Source organism: Panthera leo, chromosome B4 (assembly GCF_018350215.1).
Source record: "Panthera leo isolate Ple1 chromosome B4, P.leo_Ple1_pat1.1, whole genome shotgun sequence".
Classification (NCBI taxonomy): Eukaryota; Metazoa; Chordata; class Mammalia; order Carnivora; family Felidae; genus Panthera; species Panthera leo.
The window spans coordinates 137,201,582-137,223,339 of record NC_056685.1 but is presented as its reverse complement, the minus strand read 5'-3'; the positions used below and the strand labels follow the sequence as shown (position 1 = coordinate 137,223,339).

The 21,758-nt window shown below is 57.6% G+C and overlaps 1 protein-coding gene across 2 annotated transcripts in view; it reads right to left on the bottom strand.

The window, feature by feature from the left end:
- FBLN1 (fibulin 1) overlaps positions 1-21,758 on the bottom strand; it is an 86,778-nt gene that overhangs the window by 49,105 nt on the left and 15,915 nt on the right. For both annotated transcript variants that reach the window (XM_042948113.1, XM_042948112.1), the window contains exons 2-10: positions 21,439-21,544; positions 15,619-15,754; positions 13,419-13,590; positions 9,172-9,231; positions 7,932-8,033; positions 6,982-7,119; positions 5,657-5,794; positions 1,460-1,603; positions 534-662 (exon numbers count right to left, since the gene is read on the bottom strand). In XM_042948113.1, coding sequence (XP_042804047.1) covers positions 534-662; positions 1,460-1,603; positions 5,657-5,794; positions 6,982-7,119; positions 7,932-8,033; positions 9,172-9,231; positions 13,419-13,590; positions 15,619-15,754; positions 21,439-21,544 — 1,125 coding nt within the window. The remainder of the gene's footprint in view (positions 1-533; positions 663-1,459; positions 1,604-5,656; positions 5,795-6,981; positions 7,120-7,931; positions 8,034-9,171; positions 9,232-13,418; positions 13,591-15,618; positions 15,755-21,438; positions 21,545-21,758) is intronic.

Below are 21,758 nucleotides of genomic sequence, written 5' to 3'. Positions count from 1 at the left end.
GCCACGCCCGCCCGTCCGCTCACCGGGCCAGTCGCGTGTCCCTTCCGTGACGCACACCTGAGGACGTGCCCACCCATCAGTTCCCCACCCCAGAGCCCTGAACGAGGGTCCACTGGGGTCTGACAAGGGGCCAGCCTCCCCCGAGCACCCTGGTCTGCGGATGGCAGGCGCTCGGCCGGCGGGGTCCGTCCCCGTTCCCGGCGCTGAGGCCACCGTGCTCAGGCACGCAGCCCCGCAGCCCTGCACGAGGGCAGCGACTCTGGGAGAAAATCACTAATGCTCTCGGGCATTTGCGGAGTGGGCTGGGGTCTCATAGACCCTTGGAGGTCTTGAGTCAAGCAGAACACCTGTTCTGCGGGCGGGTGACACCCGGGAGTGCAGCACCAGGGCTGGGACCGGACGGGGGTCTCTTGACTCAGGGTCTCTTCTCGGGGACTGCTGCACTAGGGCTCTCCGAGGTGAGGCGTAGACTGTGGCCACGCCAGGGTGCCACCTGGCCGGGCCCCCCCCGGCCTTCAGGGATACCCACGTACCCACGCACGTCCTGCTGATGCCGTCGAAATAGTATCCGGCTTTGCACTCACAGCGGAAACTTCCAGGCGAGTTGACACACAGGTGCCCCGGCCCACAGGGCTCAGAGGGCGCCGCGCACTCATCCACATCTTGCAAAAGAGAAGGACACGTTGAAAAACGTTAAGCGGGGGCTTTTCCCGGAGATGGTCAGAAAGGAAGCCGGGAGAGCAGCAAACTAAACTGTACGTTGACAAAGCAGTATCATTGGCTCTTCGACACGATGTCCCAGAGCACCTGCTACGTGCCGGGGCCCATGCTGGGGACACAGCGGACCCAGATGCAGCCCCTGCCCTCGGGGCCTCCTGCTCTGGCCAGCCAGCAATGACCCTGGCTGAGGCGGAAAGGGCCCCGTGACCCGGGGAGACGTTAAGGAAGTATTCTGGGAGTTGTAGAGAGCTTCTCTCTGGCTGGCAGGGGTCTGGATCCAAAGGAATGTAGCAGCGGGTAGGCAGAGGGAATAACGTAAGAGCAAAATACTACACAGAGAGGAAAGGGCAGGGCTTCTTTAGGGAGCTGCAAGGCCTGGTTCATCTGAATTATAAAGCTCGTGAAGGTGGGGCCACCTCAGGAGGACTCGGTTGTAAGCAGGGGCATCTGTCCTTGTCTGTCACCAACGGGGGCTGTGAACAGGGAGGAATGAGAGCGCTTCCAGCTCGAGAGACCCTGGACAGACTGAAAGGGGTAAAACTGGGGGCAGTGGTAGGCTGGCAGGCTACTGCCATGGTCCAGGCAATAGATGACGAAGGTCTAAGCTTGGAAATGAGCAACGGGATGGATGGACAGGTTCGCTTGGGGGATCTCCTCCTCCCCTTCCAGAGAAGGGAGGGGGGCGCCAGGCGCAGACAGAAAAGTTGATTTCAGATTGGTTCTCTTTTCCGATACCAACCGATACAGCGGGTTCCCTCCTCGTTTAGATGGTAGCCACGGCCACAATTGGGCACGTTCTTCTGGCACGTGTAGGAGCCCTCCGTGTTGATGCATGTCTGCCCAACAGGGCATGGGGCACTGATACTTAAACATTCATTGATATCTGCAGCAGGAAAGACGGAGACGGCGAGGTTAAACGTGGAGGGCTTCCCAAAACCCAACAGCTAGATCTCCGAAACCCCCCCCCCCCCACTTCCCTCCTTATTGCAAAACCACAAACAGAAGTACTACGATGCCCTCACCCTGGACCACGCGGCAGGCTTCCAGCCGGCTCCCAGGTTTTGCCAACACATGCCACCTGAAATACGACCTCCGTGGCATCTCCCTGCCCCTAAAGCTTCAAGCCCCCCATCCTTCCCTGCACCGAATCTGAAGCCGCGTGCCTGGCTCCCAGGTCTGCCCACGGTCATGTGGCTATGTCCCTTCTGAATCCTACAGGACTCGCAATCCCCCACCATGGAGCTGGCAATTCAGGGGCCAACTCGTGTTCACTCGCTCCACACGGGGTGTGGGGCTAAGTGCTCTCGGCGCCAAAACTCTTGCCCCTGCGAGGCTCTGGGCTCCTCCGATGATGGGCCCGGCCCACCTGGCCTCGGCCTCACTCTGGCCAGCGGTCCCCGCGACCAGGCTTGAGCCCTTACAGCACACCGATGGCTCCTGGACAGGCCGCTTGGGTCCCACCTCTGTGCCTTTATTCACACAGTCCCTGGCTGGGAAGTCACCTCCCCCGTCTGCCTGGGAAACACTTTCACAGCTTGCGTGTCACCTCCTGGAGGCCCCTTCCTGTCCGGCCCCCATCTGGGCTCCTCGGGCCCGAGCTGACTTGTGCCCAGCGGGGAGGGGCCGCTGGCTCCAAGTTCACCGCACTGTGGTCTCCCTCCTTGACTGCACGTGCCTGCGTGGGGCCTTCACCTCTGCCGGACACACGCCTGGCGCGTGCGAACCAGTGATCGGACAAGGAGGACCCTCCATTCCCCCAGCTCGAATTTGGAGTAAAACCGCAGAGGCTAAACTTCTTACTAGGGGGAGACTTCTACAGGCACCTAGGTTTTTAAGCATCGCCTTGTTCAGACACTTGCAAAGCACCCAGGGGACAGAGAGAAGGGAGTTATGGTAGAAGGCCCCTGAGCCAAAGTCAAAAAGAGGGATCAGCTGTATTTCTCCCCTCCCGGCCAAGCTCCACGCTCCTTGAACCGTCAGGGGCCAGGACAGTCAGGGGTAGGACCCAGGGCCGCCCCTGGAGTCAGCCTTCACACAGCAGCACAGCACTTAACAGTTTACAAAAGCTAGCCGGCTCTAGAAGCAGGGTGTCCTGCCTCCCAGCCCGAAAATCGGGGTTGACAGGCTACAGTCTGCCAGTCAAATCCAGCTCACTGCCTGTTTTTGTCAATAAAGCTTTATTGGAACACCCGAGCTACAACACAGACCCTATAGCACATGAAGCTGGTACTTACTAGGCAGCCCTTTACAGAAAAAAATTTGTCCCCTGCCCCGTATCAAGAACAAATGCAGCATCTAGCAACGATATCGCTGCCTCCCCCGGAGGTTTTGTGCTCGCCAAGGAGATCTACGGTTCCCAAACTGTGTTCCATGGAACACGAGTACCCCTTGAGATATGGTGTGCTCCCCGGGCAGGGGTGTCCCCCCACCTGTGAGCACCACAAAGTAAGGAAGGACCAGGCAATCAATGCATGAATGGGACACCGGGAAAAATAAAGAACAAATAAATAGAAAAGGTCCAAGCCGTTTGGGAACGCGTCATACGACCTCTGTCTCTTACGGGCTCACACGGGAATAGCCCGGACGATCCCGGCTGAAAAGCGCCTCGCTAACTTTAACCCAATGACGACGGGACCCTTGATTGCCCCGATGGAACACCTCGGAACACCCCAAGATGCCGTGCGCGGGAAGCCCTGCTCTGGCCCATTCCGTCATCCTCACTGAAGCCGAAAGGTAGACGGTGAGAACCCCGACAGGGAATCAGAGGAAGCAGGAAAAAGAAAACCAACAAAGATAGGATCGTCTCGGGGCGCCTGGGGGGCTCCGTTGGCAAAGCGTCCACTCTTGATTTCAGTTCAGGTCATGATCTCACGGGTTGTGGGATCGAGCCCCACAGTGGGCTCTGTGCTAACAGTGTGGCATCGACTTGGGACTCCCTCTCTCTCTGCCTCCCCCCCCGCTTCCCCCCCCCCTCGCACTCTCTCTGCCTCCCTCTATCCCCTCGCTCACTCTCTCAAACTGAATAAAGTAAAAAATATATATTAAAGAAAAAACGTTTTAAAGAAAGGATACTGAGTTTCTTTAGGAGCACTAAAGAGCACTGTGGGCACGAGAAGGGGCACCTGCCCGAGCCCGAGTTGCGGGACGCCTCGTGGCTGCTCTGCACACCCTCCAAACACCCAGGGACTGGCGGGTGGGGCTCCTTCGGGGCTTTGCTCTGCTCACCCAGGCTCTCCCTGCATCTAGGGAAGGATGCAGAGGGGACTGTCCCCACCCCTACTCTCACACCTTGTCCCCTACACACTTTGCACCCCGTAGAGGGGCAACGGGGCTACACAAACTCGCAAATGCTTCTTCTGTGTGGAAATCGGGGCTGATTTTGTCATGAGTCAGGGTTTCCACCCCAAACAGATGCCAGCCTCCTCTGCGGAGCCCCCTCCAAGCGCCCTGCAAGTCTGGGCAGGACCCTCCTCCCTGCTGGCCCTGGGAGAGCCGTCAGCCTCCTGCTCACAGGCCCCCTGTGCTGGGTGACGACAGCCCGGCTGGCGGGAGGCTGGCGGGGGGCCAACCCCAGCCAAGCTGAGGCCCCCACAGCTCCAACGCCTCCCCATCCTCCCCGCAGTGGATGACTGGGGAGCTTTAAAAGCAGAAGTCTGGGGTAGGGTTCCAAGGAGGCCTCTGTCCCAGGGGGTTACTGGTCTATTTGTCTTTAAATACTCTGGGATGGTTTAAAAAAAAAAAAAAAAAGGCGAGAGAGATTTCTGTCCAAACTGCCATTTCAAATCAAAGATCAATACAGATTTATCTGAGAGAGGGCGAGGCAAACCTAAGACAGAAACCAGCTTCCAGAAGTGCCCTTTAAGGAGGGAAACGGGACAGCCTCAGTGAAGGAGGGTTCTAATTGGTGGTGTTTGCAGCTCTCCGGCAGGGGTGTGTGTGTGGGGGGGAGTGTTCCCGTCCTCAAAGGCAGGACCCAGAAGCTTCTGCTGGGCAGAGACCAAGGCCAGGCCGGCAGATCTGGACACAAATGCCAACAGCAAACACCGGCCGAGCCAAGTGGTTATAGCCTGGGTGACTCCGGGAGAAAGGGGTGTCACCTTCCGTTTGCAGAGCTCGTGACTCGTCCCTCAGCTCCCTGCCCCCTCCCCACGCTGCTTCTCCATCCCGAGAGTGTGACCATTCACACGGGATTTCCTTTAATTCCACAGCAGTCTTGCTCTGATGTCAGGCAATACAGTAGATTTGTTTTGCGGTGAAATGTATGTGACATAAAGTTTGCCATTTTAACGATTTTTAAGCGTATAGACAGGTGGCATTAAATACGTTCACACGGCCGTGCAGCCATCACCGCCTTCCATCCACACAACTTTTTAATTTGCCCCAACTGAAACTCTGCGGGGTAAACACTAACTCCCCACATTCCCGCCCCAGGCCCCCGGCACCCTCATTCTCCCTTCCATCTCGATGAAATCCACGGATACCAAGTATTTTCTACAACAAACCTTTAACATACAAGGCATTTCCCAATCATCTTGTTCCATCCTTGCCTCAAGCCGCCAAACCAGGTAGTAGGATTATTCCCATTTTATAGAGGACGAAATTCAGAGTCGAAGGAGGGACATAAACCACCTTAACGCATTCATTCTGTCGGTCAACTACAGCCCTGCGGCCCAACCCGGCCTGCACCTGTTTTTGCAAATCAAGTTTTATGGGGACACGGTACCGTGCGTTTGTTCACAAATCTGTGGCTGCTCCCTAGCTTCGTCCATGGAGCCGAGTCTTTGCAACAGAGACCGTATGGCTCACATACTGGCTTCCCAGCCCTTCTGAGGATATGCTTGCCGAGCTCTGCTCGGCAGGCCCAGCGCGTTCTAGAGCTGTGGCCCGCCGCTCGAGCGCTCGCCCTGCCTGGGGGACCCTGGCGGCAACGTCTTACCAATACAGTTGCCTAGAGCATCTTGTATAAAGCCGCTCTTGCATTGTAGCTTGGGTCTGCAGCGGAAGGATCCCAGAGTATTCTGACAGATAAAATCGGGGAGGCAGTTATGAATACCACTCTCACACTCGTCAATATCTGGTACATCATAAAAAAAGGAAATTGTTAGCAAGAGTCCTGCCGGAAGCATCGTACAACATTCACAAAAATCACAAGAAAGTTTTTTTTCCTAACGCTCACTACTCAGACTACAACCCGAAACATTCCAGTCGAGAAGTCACATAAAAAAAAAAAGAGCCTTAGTTAGCCAAATAGTGCTCGCGTTGCTAAAGATTTAAAGTTCTTTTTTTTTCCTCCCCCCCCCCCCCCCAACCAAGGCTCTTATGAGGCAAACTTTCTGTTATATACTAAATAACCCAGGCATTTTCCTGGCAGTATGTGGGATTTTTTTTTTTTTTTTAACCTCTAGGCTAAGTGCATGTTTGGTTTAGACAATAAAGCAATGATCTTAGTGGCAATAAACACTGTCCCTACAAACTCATTCTGACGTTGTCACAATATTCCAAATATGAACAGTGGTGATTGCCATGATCGGACATTTTGGCTGCCCTTCCTTTGAAGTTCGTGGCTGTCAAATGTTCAAAAGTGTATACTCAGCTGGCTGGGCCCCTGGGATCTCAGGGTCCAAACCGCCCAGCGAGGCTGCAAGGATGGGCTGAACAGAACTTTGCCCAAAGGCCCTGCGACGTCAAGAGGGTGTGCCTGGCTTTTGAGTTACCCTCGTAACCCAACCAAAACTTTTATACAAGTGGTGTTTTTCGTTCTGAAGGGCTGGAAACCCTCAGAAGAGAACTATGTTCTCATAGATCCTCATCAAAGCCTTATCTGCCAAATAACATCTATGGCTTGGCGGGGAAAGGCCAGCAGCCAGAAATGTCGTGTTTTTAGGCAGCGGAAGAGAGTAAGCTTTGAACTTCAAGGAAGTCTGGAATCAGATGGAAGGCAGCTGTTGTACAGATTTTTTTTTTTTTTTTTTTTTGTAGAAGGCACATGTGAGCACCTGAAGTTCATTCACTTCTCATCTTGCTTTGAAATGATCCTGCTCTGAGCCTTTTCAGAAGTCCAAACTCACCACTGTCATTAACTCAGCGTTAAGATAAGAAGGTAAATCTTTACTAACAACACAACCGGGTCGGTGCCCCGGGCAGTCACAGGTGGGGGGGGGGGGGGGGGGGCACACCCCCCTGGGAGTCCAGTGCTGCCTTTACTATCTTATTCTATCTATTCCTGGAGAGCTGAGGTGTGTAGACTGGAGAGTGTTATACCTTTGCAATCATTGTCCTCTGTGAGCTCATAGCCAGTCCCACAGCTGCTGTCTCTCTGGCAGCGGAAAGAGCCCACTGTATTGACACAGGACTCCCCAAGCCGGCAATTGTGGCTGCCCGTGATGCATTCGTTGATATCTAGGACAGACGGAGGCAACGAGGGAGTAACCAGCAAGAACAAAGGACCCCGGCGCTTCACCACAAGGAATGTACCGGAAGGCACCGTAAATGGGTTCCCAGCATCTCTCCAGTCCCCCCACCCACGTGTATTCGGGCTGTGCACCTGGAGGGGTCTCGGGCACTCACCACCCAATCAAAAGCAATGGTTTCCTTCCCCGGCTAAGTTTCAGAGCGACTGCTCGTTTTTTGTTGTTTTTTTTTTTTTAATGTGTTCTTGATTTTCGAAAGAGAGAGAGAGAATGAGCAGGGGAGGGGCAGAGACAGAGTGGGAGACACAGAATCGGAGGCAGGCTCCAGGCTCCGAGCTGTCGGCACAGAGCCCGACGCGGGGCTCGAACTCACGAACCGCGAGATGGCGCCCTGAGCCGAAATCAGGTGCTCAACCGACTGAGCCACCCAGGCGCCCCCTACCGCCCGTTTTGAGAACGCACTAAGCAGTGTCAGGCCCTGCACTGGAGTCACATGACCCTTAGGACCCCTCTAAGAGGCTGTCACTGTCCTCTATCTCCCCCACCCCAAATGGGAGGGGAGAGAGAGGCTGAGGGATGTGCCCAGGACCACTCGGATCCTGAATTCAGAGCCCGGTCAGACGCCAAACCCAGCCCCGTTTCCCAGCACGGTGTGTATATGCCCCGGGAGGAGAGCCGTGGCCGGGCGCCGTGGACTCCACCTGCCTACGAACAGGGCCCCGACGTGTGCAGAGCGTCAAGCAGAGACGGGGGCAGAGGCCCCCCGCCGCCCTGCTGTGGCCGGAGCTCGGTGACGGTTACCTTCACAGGAGACGCTGTCGGGCAGCAGCTGGTAGCCCACGAAGCAGGAGCAGACGACCCCCTCCCCCGTGTCTCGGCACTGCTGTTTGCAGGGGCCGCCACCTGGAATCAGAGCAAATCAGGGCAACCGGGAGCCAAACACCCACCACAAGCCTCTGGCGTTTCCGGCTCCCTGTGGGCCAGGCAAACGCCCTCAGGGTGGACGACACACGGGACACAGGCTCCCCAGGTTGGAGCCCACCCTCTCCAGTGTGGCACCCCTCCCTTCCCGAGGGAGACCCCCGGGATCTGGCCCCTGCATGACCCCGGGACCTCCCCTCCAACCATACTTCCTGCAGGGCAGCTGACGGGTGCTCAGAGAGCCAATCTCACGGGGACAGACCTCTACCAGCTGGCTAAACGTTCTGTCACAGTTCTGGCCGCTCCCCAGGCCCTGCGAGCCCCCTGCCCGCTTCTCCAGCCTCTCCCTCTAGCCCCGGGCCCACCCCTCCCCGTGAGCAGCGCGAGTCTGCGTGTCTCCAACACCGCGTGCCCAGTGTTCCTTCCTTGGCCAGCCCCCCCTCACCCACTGCAAACCAGCCTTTCCCTCCCCCAGGAAGGCCTCCCACACCCCCCAGAGAGCTTTCTGGGCTCTGTGCCCTCCCCACCCCACCCCCACCTCCCACCCCACCTCTGTGCGGCCTGTCACTGTACCCGGGCCACATCATTCTGTGATTTCACTGGCTCCCAATTAACGCCCCGACCACAGGGCAAGCTTCCTAATGAACCTCTGGAGCAGACTTGCCCGTCTAGACATGCGGAATGGTCCACGAAAGACAAATCTAGTTTTATCATGTGAAAAACAAACCTGCCAGGCCCTAGTCACTTTAAATTTGCGAATGATGCCACGGGTGGCACAGCTGGGGCTCGGGGACACAAGGCAAGTAACACTCGGCCCTCCCTCCGGTGGTGTTCACCCTTTACAGAGCCTGTGTTGGTGGTGGGGGGTGGGGGGGCGCTGTGCTGGGAGCTTTTAAGGGCCCACACGGCCCCTTCCTGTGAGCTCACCCTGTCTCCCCCTGGCCCATCAGGCCCCAGCCCGCAGGGAAGGAGGAAGGGGGCCCAGGAGTGCAGGGACGACAGAGCGACTTCAGCTGACTCAGCCCAAGCGCTCTTCCCAGGACGTCAGACTCCCAAGGACATGAGCGCGGACTCCCCCGCAGGCTGGGTTCACGGCCCGCTGGAGGGAGCAGGGCCTCACCTCTGCAGCGGTCGTTCAGGTACGGGTCCTCCTGCTCCTCCTCAATCTCCGAAATCTTGGCTGTGGGAGAAAGAGAGACAAATTGGACATTTATCCAAACACAGCGTCCCGTCTTATCTCAGCAGCAACTCTGAATTCTCTACCTCCCTATCTATAAGCATCGGGCAATCGCGCCCGTTTCATCAGTTCAGCGTTTCAACCGAGTGCTGTGGGAGCTGAGGCCATCCCAAGTACTTGCCCTATTTCAGCAAATGCAGTCACGGCCCCCAAACCGTGCATCTGGGAAAGGCTTCTTATTAGGGCGAGAATTGTGTCTCCCCACCCCCCTCACCTCGCCCAGAAGATACTATAGCTCTAACCTCCAGTACCTGTGAACGTGACCTTACTTTAGAGGAGAGTCTTTGCAGAGGATCGAGTTAAGGTGGATTAGGGTGGTCTGTGTCCTTATAAAAAGAGGAACCTGGACACAGAGACAGACACGCACCGAGGAAAAAGGATGTGAAGACACAGGCAGGAGACAGCCATCCGTGCACTGGCCAAGGAGCACCGGGGTGGCCGGGAGAGAGGCCCGCCCTGGAGCAGATTCTGCCCCGAAGCCTCAGAAGGAAGGAGCCCTCCGCCAACACCCTGCTCTGGGGCGTCTAGACTCCAGACTGTGAGATGCTATGTTTCTGTTGCTGAAGCTCCCCACCGGCCCGTCTGCGGTGCTTTGTTAGGGCAGCCCCAGGAAACGAATGTCCTTCTACAGCTTGCCTGCAAAACTCAGTTTACCGCCGGTCATCCATAGCCACTCACTGGGTTCATTCCGCAGACGGGTCTGAGCATCTGTGCTGGGGGTTGAGCACTCGGCTTAGACAAGGCCCCTGCACTCAACAGAAAATTCAACACGGCCACGGGAGACGGCGGGGTACCCTAATTTAATCGAATGGGGTGGTTTTCCACCGGTAGTTCTGGGGTAAGAGAAGAAACGGGTTAGTCCTTTCAGCTTGCGTACAGCCAAGGGCGGGGAGGATCCCTAAAAATCCTCAAAAACCAAGGCCTCCGAAGTCGAGGACCCTTCCTCAAGACCGGGTGACAGGGAACCCAACTCAATCACAAGTCGACAGCATTATGTTACAGCGCTGGGAGGGACGGGGTGAGGGGGGGGTGGGCAAAAATCAAAGCACATCCATGGCACGATCCCGCCCGTGTGAGAGATGATGTTTTTGGGGTGATAGTGCGGTGTGGGTCTGGAGCCGACGACCAAGAAGGAATTCTTGAAGACGTCCTTGGTGCAAAAGGGCGATTAAAGCCCGGGGACAGGACCCGTGGGCAGAAAGAGCTGTCCGGGGACCATGAGGAGAGGCTGGTTATATACTATGGGGTCGGGGGAGGTAAAGTCCAGGGGAAGTTTCCAGGGACATTTTCACTGCTAAAGTCTCCCAGGGCACCGGAGGTCTAGCTGTTGTCAAGCCAGGATGGTTTTTCCCTCCAGCAAAGCATCAGGGCTGAGACAGCAGGGAATCCCGCAGAAACGTGTTACTCTGCTGCCCAGTATCTGCCAAGGGGCTGCAGCCTAGAAGGAAATTGAGGTCTATCTGCCTTTGTTTCCCACATCAAGAGACACCGAAAGAGACCGCAGAAAAAACCAGGAAAGGAAATGGACCTAATGGAAACCGTATTTCTCTCTATGTCAATTTCCTCTTCCTTCTGCTTTCTGTATCTTCTAAACCACCCCCAGTGAGTGCGTAATCCACGCACGGCAGAAAAATAAACATCATTACGACCAAACGGTTTAGTAATTCTGCTATGAAATCCAATACGGCATAACTTACCTACACTAACTGCACAAAGGCGGTCTTTTCTCGGCGCTGTTAAAATATGGTAAGGGTCCCTAAGCAAACTTGCTCGGCGAGGAACTGCGAAAAAGACCTTTCGAGTGCAAATCATCTCTTCTAGGTTAGGGGGCTGGGAACCTTTGCAATCTGGGGACTCTCTGCTCACGGGGGGCATTCAGTCCAGGCCAAGGCACAGGCCGGGACGTCTGCTGGGAGGACCCGTGAAGAGCTATTTCTTCACCGTCAAGGTCTGCGTGGTGTTCTGTGGGAACAAGCCTGGCCCTGACGGACCACCATTTCTGCCCCCAAACGAATCCAGAACCTGGGCGTCGCCAGCCTCAATCTCCCAGTCTGTAGAACGGGGATAATCAATATATGTCCTAGTAGTGTTCCACCCAAACCCTCCGTGGTAAAGGGACAGGGCTCTTTCCTTTGTTTTGAGCCAATCCTTTGATAACATGTAATATAAACGAATTGCCAGAAAGAACTCAAGAATACAGACATAGAAGCCCCCGTTTAGAAATTAAATGGACATAAGTGACGCTATCGAATGCTTTAAAGTTTCTAAAAGCTTCCTCTCAACTTCTGTACTTATTTTTGTTAGAGGCCAACAGTGGTCTGTGGGCCCTCTGTGTGACCCCGTGACAGGACACAGTAGGCCCGCGATCAGCGTTAGTGGACGGGAGGAAGGTACGTCTGTGTCCGTGAGGAGGAAGGGCAGGGAGTCCTCACAGAGACTCTGGGGAAAGGCTGGGGCAAGGACGGAAGCAGATAAAAGACAGGAGAGAAAACATCTGGAACAGCAGAAGAGCCCAGAGATCGTGATGGAAACAAGACGTAAATCGACAAAAATCCTTCCCAGAGACACGGGAGAAATGCTCGGCCAGCACGAATAGCTTGGGTTTGTTTAAAGTGAAAATGTCATCTCTGGTTCCAAGAGTCACGGAGGGAGCCAGAATGGGGTTCCAACCCTCCTTTACGAGAATCTGAAATCAGCCCCAGGGCATCCACGAGCAATCACAAAGAGAGACTGGGCCATCTGACGCAGAAGCATGAAGCCACCAAGGTCACACGGCCACGGGCCGGGCAGCCTGACTAAGGGATCACAGGTACAGGTGTGCGAGCTCCTCTCACCGAAGGCCTTCCCGCCCCTCACCCGCCACAGTGGGGAGGGGGTAGGGCATCCGAGTCAGGAGGAAAGGAGCCCAAAGTCAGACAGCAAGCCTGGGGCCCAGCGGACTCCTGAAAGTTTCCAGGCTTATTTCCATTATGGCCCAGGAAGCCCTGCATCAGTGGAAGAGATTATTAGACAAACAAGAAGTTTCCTGAACCGTGTAACTGAGCCATGCTCCAAGGCTTGGATTCATCCGGCCTGGGACAAACGGAGGGTGGTGAATGAACAGCCGGGAGCTCCCTGGAAGCTGCTTTGGGGAGGGGGGGGGGGGCTCACTCGCCTCTTTGCTGAAAAAGTATCTATTAGCTGAAAGAGCCCAGGCAGGCAGCCGTGAGTGGTACCCCCGCCCGCCTCTTGTCTGCACATCACTGGCACCAGATGGAGAGAGAAAGGGCACTGGCCGGGGCGCGGGAGGCCGGCGTTCTCCCTCCCCTGTGTGTCGGCCTTGTGGCCTCGAGCATCAGGCCCTCATCTGTGAACTGAGAGCAAGCTACCCGCCATGCTGCCTGGGCTGTTAGAAACGCAGGGAAGAACCGTGGCGATAAACGTCTGTGGAGCCAGGTGCCACACCAGACACCTCGTCCTCCCAGACAACGCAATTGTCCCCATTGCACCGATGAGCGAACTGAGGTCTGGATAAATCAGTTTACCTAAAATACACGTTAGGACAGGGACGTGAACCCAGACTTGTCAGATCCCAGATCCCAAGCCTTCGGTCCCAACTCCAGGGCAGTGGCCTCTCAGAGGAGGTGACAAACGCCAACAGTGCTCTGACAGTCAGTCTGTGCTGAGTTCAGGCGACAGCAAACGTGTGTGCTTATACTCTGCCTGTGATTGTTAATTTTCTGTGTTAACTCGGTTGGGCCACGGTACCCAGAGATTTGGTCCAACACCGGTCTGTATTTGCTGTGACGGTATTATTTAGAGGAGATTAACATTTACATCAATGGACTTTGAGTAAAACAGATCGCCCTCTGTAATGTGGGTGGGCCTCGTCTAATCAGGTGAAGACTGACCTCCTCCAAGCGAGAAGGCATTCTGCTAGCAGACGGCATTTGGACTGAAGCTGCAATATAAACTCTCCCTTGGGTCTCTGGCCTGCTGGCCCACCCTGCGGATTTCAGACCCGAGTGAGCCAATTCCTCAAAATACATTTCTCTCTCTGCATACGCATGCGCGCATATTCTGTCGGCTTTATTTCTTCGGATGACCCTGACTGGTGCGCCGCCCGAAAGGGAAAAGACGGAGGAAATTACCTGCTTCTTGGAGGTCCCCAAGGTCCCCGGGGGCAAAGTCTGCGGTCTCCTGGCCCTTGACACAGCATGCCCGGAAGACCAGCCCACACTGGTAGCCGACCATGAGGGTGTACTCGCAGCTCTGGCCCTGGGCCTGGGCCGCCCTCCCCAGCAGGCAGCAATGGCAGCACCTCTGCAAACACAGAGACTCCAGGTGGAGAAGCCACACAACAGAGCAGGGCCCCCGGCCTCGCCGATCCCCGTGTCCCCAGGCGGCGAGGACGCCGGCTGACGTAGCTGTCTCCTCTAAACGCTGGCACTGTGTAGAGCTCAGCGAGCCAAGCCCGGAGCACATTGCCAACCCAACCTCACAGGTCCTGGCTCTGAAAGCAGCCTTAAAGGGGTTGCACCCAGCACGTGCCCCCCAACACCAGATGTCCCCCTTCCTGCCCGGCTCCTACATCTCCGGGGGGAATTAGCTAGGACAGGGATCTGCTAAGGGTCACACAAGGGCGCCCTGAGGCTCCACTCCTCGTGTGCGGTCGAAGGTTTCTCTGTGATGCCCAGGAAAATGCATCTGCACGCGTCTCTTCCCTCCAGAGCCCGGCAGGAAGCACACTGTGCGTTCGAGAAGCACGGGCACCTGAAGACAAGTCGTCAAGTGAGGGACAGAGTCACTGCCTGTCACCCGGACCCCGGTGTTCCTGAAAGTCACACCTGAATCCAGGGGGTTCGTTCGGCCCTTGATGTACGAAAAGCCCCGTTCCAGTCCTTATTATCCTCGGAAAGGCACAGAACTTTCCAACAGGTCCACAGCAGGAGCCAGGAGGTGGGGCTTGGCTCGAGTTTCTGCGGAGGTTGATGGGGCGTTCTACAACCCCCCTCCCCGCCAGAAAGAGGGAGGCTTCGGCTACCCCCTCCACCTTCCAGGGCATGACGAATCCTCCCCGGAAACACAAATCACTCGTCTGCCAAAGGGGCCTGTTCCCACTCCCGTTAGGATGTTCCGTGGCTTTTCCACACACACACCCCCCTTCTCTCTAGTCTGGGGACAAGGGCAGAGCTGTCTGCTGGGCAGACGGTGTCTGCAGAGCCCCTGCCCTGCCTGGGGAGGCGGTCACTGGACGCCCGAGCTCCTGGCTCCCGGGACCCCTCGACCAGACCACCCCACCCTCACCCCTCCCGGCTCCCTCGCGCCAGAAGCTTCCGCCACGAAGGCCCACGAAGGCTGAGGGTGGGCGGAGGGGCTCTGGAGCTCCCAACTACTCCACGCCCCAATCTGTGTGAAGACAGAACCCTCAGAAAGGAGCCCCCACCCTCCCCCCCAGAATCCAGATTTCGTTCCGATTCACGCTCCTCGGAGTTACTTCCTGGCCTTCCTGACTGGGAATGGGAACCCTTTCCTCCTGGAGCTGCCCCCCCCACCAGGACCCGGGACCCCGCTGACCGGGTCCAAAGCTCCCTGTGGTTGTTTTTCTCTCTCAGTGCGCAGTGGGGGAGGGACAGCCTAGTTCATTTACAGTTTTCAGGCCCGACCAGAAAGCTCTCAGGAACTGCCCCACCCCCGTGCGAAGAGGCAGATCTTTCACAGGGACAGAGGCCCTCAGGACTGGGCCCGACCTGGGTGAAGTCACCTGCTCAGAACTCAGCCCCCCCTAGAGCCCAGTGGAGCCCACGCCCCATTCCACCTCCACAGACTCCTCCCCCGCCAGGCCACTTTGGGGTGTGGGCCACTCTGAACCTCGCTTTCCTCTTCTAGGGCAGTTAGGGATGTCACGTGTTTTCAGAGACCCCCCGGGGTCCCGTTCTGAGCTCTAGGCTCTACTTCCCTGGTGGGCAGGAAAGCTTGAGGGGGCGTCCTGGGCAGGGTGGGGGGCCTGCCGTGAGCTGCAGAGAGGGCTCTGAAGGCCCTGAGGCCAGGCAGCCTCTGCTCTGATCTCTGCACTCCCGCCAGAGGCCCTGGGATGGGAGGTCCTCAGGGCAAGCCTGGGTCCCTCCGTCCCGGTCTCCTCAGTGTTGTCCAGGGTTCATGACTAAACTGAAGGGGGCGGGGGGTGGGGGAGGGCCCTGAGAGGCCCCTCCCCCCTCCTGGGCTCCTCCCTCCTCCCGCCCTGCCCTGCGCGCCAGGGCGGGAGGCCCGGGCAGATGCCGCAGGCAGGAGAGCACCCAGGCCTCCGGCTGGGGGACAGCGGCTGCTGGCCGGCGGGGGACGGGTCCTCACCTTCACGAACGTAGCCTCGAGGCTGGCGTTGTCGCTGTGCTGCACGGCGCAGCTGTCCCGCTCGTTGGCCAGGTTGATGCCTGTGGCACAGTGGAGCTCCTCCAGCTGGCTGTGACAGCACTGTTCCCGGACCATCCTGCGGGCAGAGGCCAGGGCTCGGTGGGGGAGGGGCCCGCCGGGGGGTCCACAGGGCCTGGGAGCAGCAGCCCCTCGGGGGCGGGAGCTCTGTCACCTTCCGGTGCCTCCCGTTTCCCAACCCAGCCCCACCCACCCGCGCACACACACACACACACACACACGCACACACGCCAGCAGACAGACGGTGCTCAGTAAGCACAGAATGAGAGAGGCTGGATGCAGGGTGGGGTCTGGGGGCGGAGGCAGGAGACCCCCATGTGCCGCTGGAGTCCCGGTTCATCTCCCGGCTCCGAGCCTCGCCCTGCAAAAAGCTCTCACCTAGTGACAACACCCAAACACGGGCACCCTGATCCTTCACCAGACCCCAGCACTCATCCCCGTTTTCCAGGCTCAGAGGAGACGGCTCCAGACAGGTGCAGTAGCTGGCCTCAGGCCACAGAGGGAGGACGATGGCAACAGCTGGCAACAGCGACACCACGCTGCGGCGTCCCCGTCTCCCGGCCCCGCGGGGGGCCCCAGGAAGAAGACGGAAGACGCCACGCATAAAAGGCTTGGGTGGGCAGAAGGACCCTCACCTGCCACAATGGGCTCAGGGCAGTGGGGCCTGGCCCGGAGGCGGGTAAGTGAGCAGGAGGTGTGTGTGAGTCACAGGTACGGCTCCCACCAGACGCGAAGTAACCCCGGCTTCAGCCAACGCCAGCCAGGACAGGAGGAGCCACCCACCCTGTGCGTGTCCAGAGAGAATGGGCCCAGCCCGGCCTCCTCCTGCGGCCGGCCGGCCGGGCCTCCTCTGCCCATGAGCGGCAGCCCCCCCCCGCCCGCCCTTCCCCCCACCTCCACCTGCGGGGCTGGGGCTCCGCACCTGGCTTCCCATGTGCTTCCAGAACCAGCTGGGGCTCCAGGATGGGTTTGTCTAGGCTGGTGATACTACACGTTTCACTCGTGCTTTGGGTGAGTTTACAAATACTGGGCATTTCACTAAATTGTCAGGAACAGCAACCAGACAGGCACCCGTCCATCCATTCACTCAAAGATACTGGCTGGACAGAAAACAGCCTGAGAGCCTCAGGACGAGGACTGGAGGCCTCGGGGACTGTGGGTGGGGGTGTCAAAGCTGCTGTACAAAGCAGGAGGGTAGTTCCTCGAAAAATTAAAAACAGGACTATCCCGTGATCCAGCAGGATACACCCCTCCCAAAATTGAAAGCAGGCACTCAGAGAGATGTTTGCACAGTCACGTCCACGACAGCATCGTTCACAACAGTCCAAAGAAGGAAGCAGCCCGAGCGTCCACCGAGGGACGGGTGAACGAAACGTGGCCCATCCGCACAGCGACACGGGATTCCGCCCCAACGGGGAAGGAGATCCTGTCCCCTGCTACGACACGGACGGGCCTCGGGGACAGGATCCTCGGGGAAATGAGCCAGGCACAAGAGGACAAATACTGTTTGTTCCCACTTCTATGAAGAACCTGGAGTCGTCAAAAATCAGACAGAAAATACACCAGGCGCGGGGACAGAGTTTCGATCTGGAAAGACGAGAACATTCGGGGATGGCGAGTGGAGCCAGGCTGGAGGCGTGGAGCCATGCGCCTAAAATTCGTTAAGATGGTCAAAGGGGGCACCCAGGCGGCACACTCTGTTAAGCGTCCAACTCTTGATTCCAGGTCAGGTCAAGATCTCGCAGCTCGTGAGTTCGAGCCCTGTGTCGGGCTCTGTGCTGTCGGCGTGGAGCCTGCTTGGGATTCTCTCTCTCCCTCTCTCTCTGCCCCTCCCTTACTCGTGCTCTCTATCTCTCCCTCAAAATAAATAAAATAAACTTAAAAAAAAAAGACGGGGGGCGCCTGGGTGGCTCAGTCGGTTAGGCGGCCGACTTCGGCTCAGGTCACGATCTTAGGGTTCGTGAGTTCGAGCCCCGCGTCGGGCTCTATGCTGACAGCTCGGAGCCTGGAGCCTGTTTCGGATTCTGTGTCTCCCTCTCTCTGACCCTCCCCCGTTCATGCTCTGTCTCTCTCTGTCTCAAAAATAAACGTTAAAAAAAAAATTAAAAAAAAAAAAAGACGGTAAAAGTTATGCTATGTGTATTTCACTGCAAGTAAAAGAAATCTGGCTGCGTCCCTACTGTGTGCCAGGACCATGCCGAGGCTTCAGGGACGCGGGGAGGGGTGGCCTGGCGGACTAGAACAGCCTTCCGCACCGAAAAGGCTCCCGCGGCCACGGTTGCAAAGCTCTGCCCTGGTGGGGCCCGGAGCTGGGCGTCTGGAGACCCGCGTCCAGATCCCCCCGATCCCCGCCCTGCACTCTCCCTGCCCTAGACTTGGACCAGCAACCTGACATCCCGCCCGGCTCGCTCGCTTCCCTCCGTCAAGCCCCGGCTCAAACATCCCGTTACAACATCCCACCTCATCCTGAGCTCAGAGCAGCAGTGAGGGGCAATGAGGAGGCACTGGATGAATGAAAACTGAGAAATTTACTTAAAACCGGAAAGGTCGAATGCCACTCCCGAAGAAGAAAAATGATACGAGGCCTAAGTGACCAAGCGGCCGGTGATCTTTGGTTCCTGCATCCTTTAACTATTACTAACAAGAAGAGCCCCTTAAACCAGATTTGATTTATGACCTGCTCTCTCCCCCTCCCCTGCCTTCGCCGTCAGTGGTAATATTGAGTTTGTGAGAAAATCCCTGCTATCAGGCCTCGATGGGCTGCTGGTCAGGCCCGGCACTCAGAGCCCACGCCCGTCCCGGCACCGAACGCCTGACTTTGGGCTCACAATTATCTGTCGTCTGCTGTCCTCGCCCCCTGGAACAGAAAGCATGGAGGGCTGGGGAGGGGTCGCGTTCTCCTGAGTATCCCTCACAGTGGCACTCAATGCCTGCTTCTTTTTTTAAAAAAAATGTTTTTCATGTTAATTTATTTTTGAGAGAGAGACAGAGAGTGAGCAGGGGAGAGGCAGAGGGGAGTGGGGGGGACAGAGGATCCAAAGCACAGAGTTATCAGCACAGAGCCCGACGCGGGGCTCAAACCCAGGACCGTGAGATCATGACCTGAGCACAGAAGCTGGACGCTTTAATCGACTGAGCCACCCAGGCGCCCCTCAGTGCCTGCTTCTTGAATAAAAACCCAACTGTGTTCTTAGATGAGCGACATCTCTCTTTGAGCCACCAGCCCAGGCTCGGCCTCTGATCTCCACAGACTACGTGGGGTTTGAACCCCAAAGGTAACCGAGCAAAGCGGAAAATGTCCAGGAGAGGCTTGGAGGGATGGCGGACAGTGACGCGGTTAGAGCCGGTCAGCTCGACAGCTAAGTACTCTCCAAGAGGCTCTGGACACACACACAGCCCGGCCCCGTGAGTTCACTGGGACAAGCCAATTAGCCTCCTGGAGCTTCCATGAAACCGCCCGTGACCGGTAAGCGGTGGCCGGGGAGGACGTCGTAATCTGCGAACGCTCGCCACCCGGCCGGAATTTCCGTAGGCCCCTGTGATACGAAGTGAGTGCCACCAGCAGGCAGTCGGGGGTCAAGGGAGCCCGGACGTGTAGCCACATTCCCCACAGAGAGAAGAAATTCCCGCTCGGCCATTCCGGCGACATTCTCTGCATTTTAGGATTATCTCTACGTGCACGTTCGAAATTTACCCTTGACCAAGATGTCACAGAACAAACGCGTGCTGCATAGCGAAGAAGGTATTTTCCACGTAGTCTGGGGATTGAAGGTAACTCCAGAACCTATTAAAGACTTTGGTGGCTAGAAGTCACTCATAAACGGAGCAGTGACTGAGATCCAAATTCACAAGTAGGGGCCGCCAGCTTCTGAGCTTCTCTGACCTCAGTCTCTCCGTCTGGACACCGAGAGGTTCGGCTGATGCCCTATTTTAACGTCTGTGATTTCAGTGAGCGTTGATAATAGAGGCTCCCTGTTACGAGTGGAACTGTGTCCCCCCAAATTCCACACTGACGTCCTCACCCCCAGTATCTCAAACGTGATATTGTATCTGGAGACAGGGCCTTTACGGAGGTGAGAAAGGTAAAGTTAGGTGATCCGGGTGGCCCTGATCCACTGTGACTTAGGTCCTGCGAAGAAGGGGAGGTCAGGACACCGACACACACAGAGGGACGACCGTGTGGGGACGCAGAGGAGGACGGCCGTCTGCAGGCCCACGAGAGAGGCCTCGGGAGGAGACCGCCCTGCCCACGCCGTGATCCCGGCCTTCCGGCCTCCGGAGCTGTGAGACCATAAATGTGGGTTGTTCGAGCCCCACAGCGTGTGGTGTTCGTCACGGCGGCCCGGGCAGACTGCAACACTCACACTGCCTGGCTTTGTGGGGCTGGCGTCTTCCCTCCTCCTCCTGTCATCGTCCCAGCCCCAAAAGCATGGTGTCACAACCCTCCTTTTGCACTTGGGGAAACCGAGGCTCTGCGCTGGCTCAGGTTACGCAGCCAGAAATCCAGCCCAGTCCACCCAGCTTCCCAGGGCCAGGCTGCTCCTCGCTGGCTCGGTCCCCAAACACAGCGCTCGGTGCTGACCGCCCGGCTCTGCCTTGGCCCCTGCGAGCCACACTCGGGAGCCGAACTCCCAGCTCTCGCCCATCAGACGCCTGAGTGCGTGGCCTCCCCCCTCCCCGTCAATTCAAACAACCGACCGTCCTGTTTTCTCTCCCTCTGTTCGGTCCGCAGCGCTCTGGACCTTTCAAGCATTTTCCCAAATCGAGATTTACGTCGCCCGGCGACGCTGGCCGATCGCGTTATGCCCGCTGCCAGCTGAGATGCAGAAGTCCAGAACGAGGGAAGGAAACTTCACTGCACCCTCCTTGGCCGCTCTCCACCCAGCCCCCCACGGCTCCGAGGGCCGCACGGAGGAAACGCACGGCTGTCACAAGGAGGGAACGCTCTCGGGGCCTCGCCTCCCTGACATCTGCACCCCGGGCGAGCCGATCTGGGTTCGAATCCCAACGCCGTCACCCACCGGCTGTGCGCAGGGGGCAGAGCTCAGGTTCCTGGGCTGTATTAACAGCCCAGGGATTAACAGCGGGGTGACGTGAGGAAAACGTTCATCACACACAGCAGGGAGCAGCTCTGTCCAGGCTGGCCCCTACTCTTACTGTTACCTTTCCGGTGACGATCGACATTCCAGACCTTCGTGGTTTACTTGACGCTTAACGCCTGCCAAACCTTCGAGGGAGCTTGGGTTAATTTAGGGAAAAAAAGCACAGTTCGTCCAGGTTTTGGCTACTGCGTAGGGGAACAACCGTCTGCGGGAACGCTCCGCTCTGGACCGGCTCACGCGCGCTGTCGGGGTCTGAAGGCAGGCCACGCTGTGACTCGCCAGTCACGTGATCTCATCCGACCGCCCCTCCCCCCCCAAACAGACCCCTTTTTGTTAGGAGGAAACTGACTTGGCCACAGTGCCCGGCGGTGGCAGAGAGAACAGCCACCCCAGCGAAGCTCTCTTTGCTCTGCAGCCCAGCGAAGGGGAGAGACGCCCGGGGCCGCCCCAGGGAGGGGGAGCCCCGTCCCGTGCGGGGACGTGGGAGCACAGAGGAAGGAGGCGGGGGTCATCCACCACGCCCCCCACAGCCTGGGCGGATCTGGGCCTGCACGCCAGACCCTGCCAGGGGTCCCGGCACACCCGGCTTCCTGCTAGAGGAACACCGTTCTGGTAAAACGGCCGTCACTGGCAAACGTACCTGCATTCCTTGGATTCCGAGGCATGAGGCAGTGAGCAGTCCCTGTGCTGTGTGGCCATTTGATGTCCGTCTGCACAGCAAGCCTCCATGAGGGTGTCTGCGGCCACTGTGCGGGAAGAGAGCAGGGCGCCTGGTGAGGGGGCCGGCTCACCACTCACCCACGCGAGGTCCCCTTGGACAGGCGCCCCCTACCCCACTTCCCCAGGCATCCACGGCAGGTGAGGCCGGACCGGACGGCCCCGCACACATCCTCGGACGCTCCACAACGTGAACTTTGAACCCACTGGGTCCTGGGCTGGAATCCACGCCGGCTCCTTCCT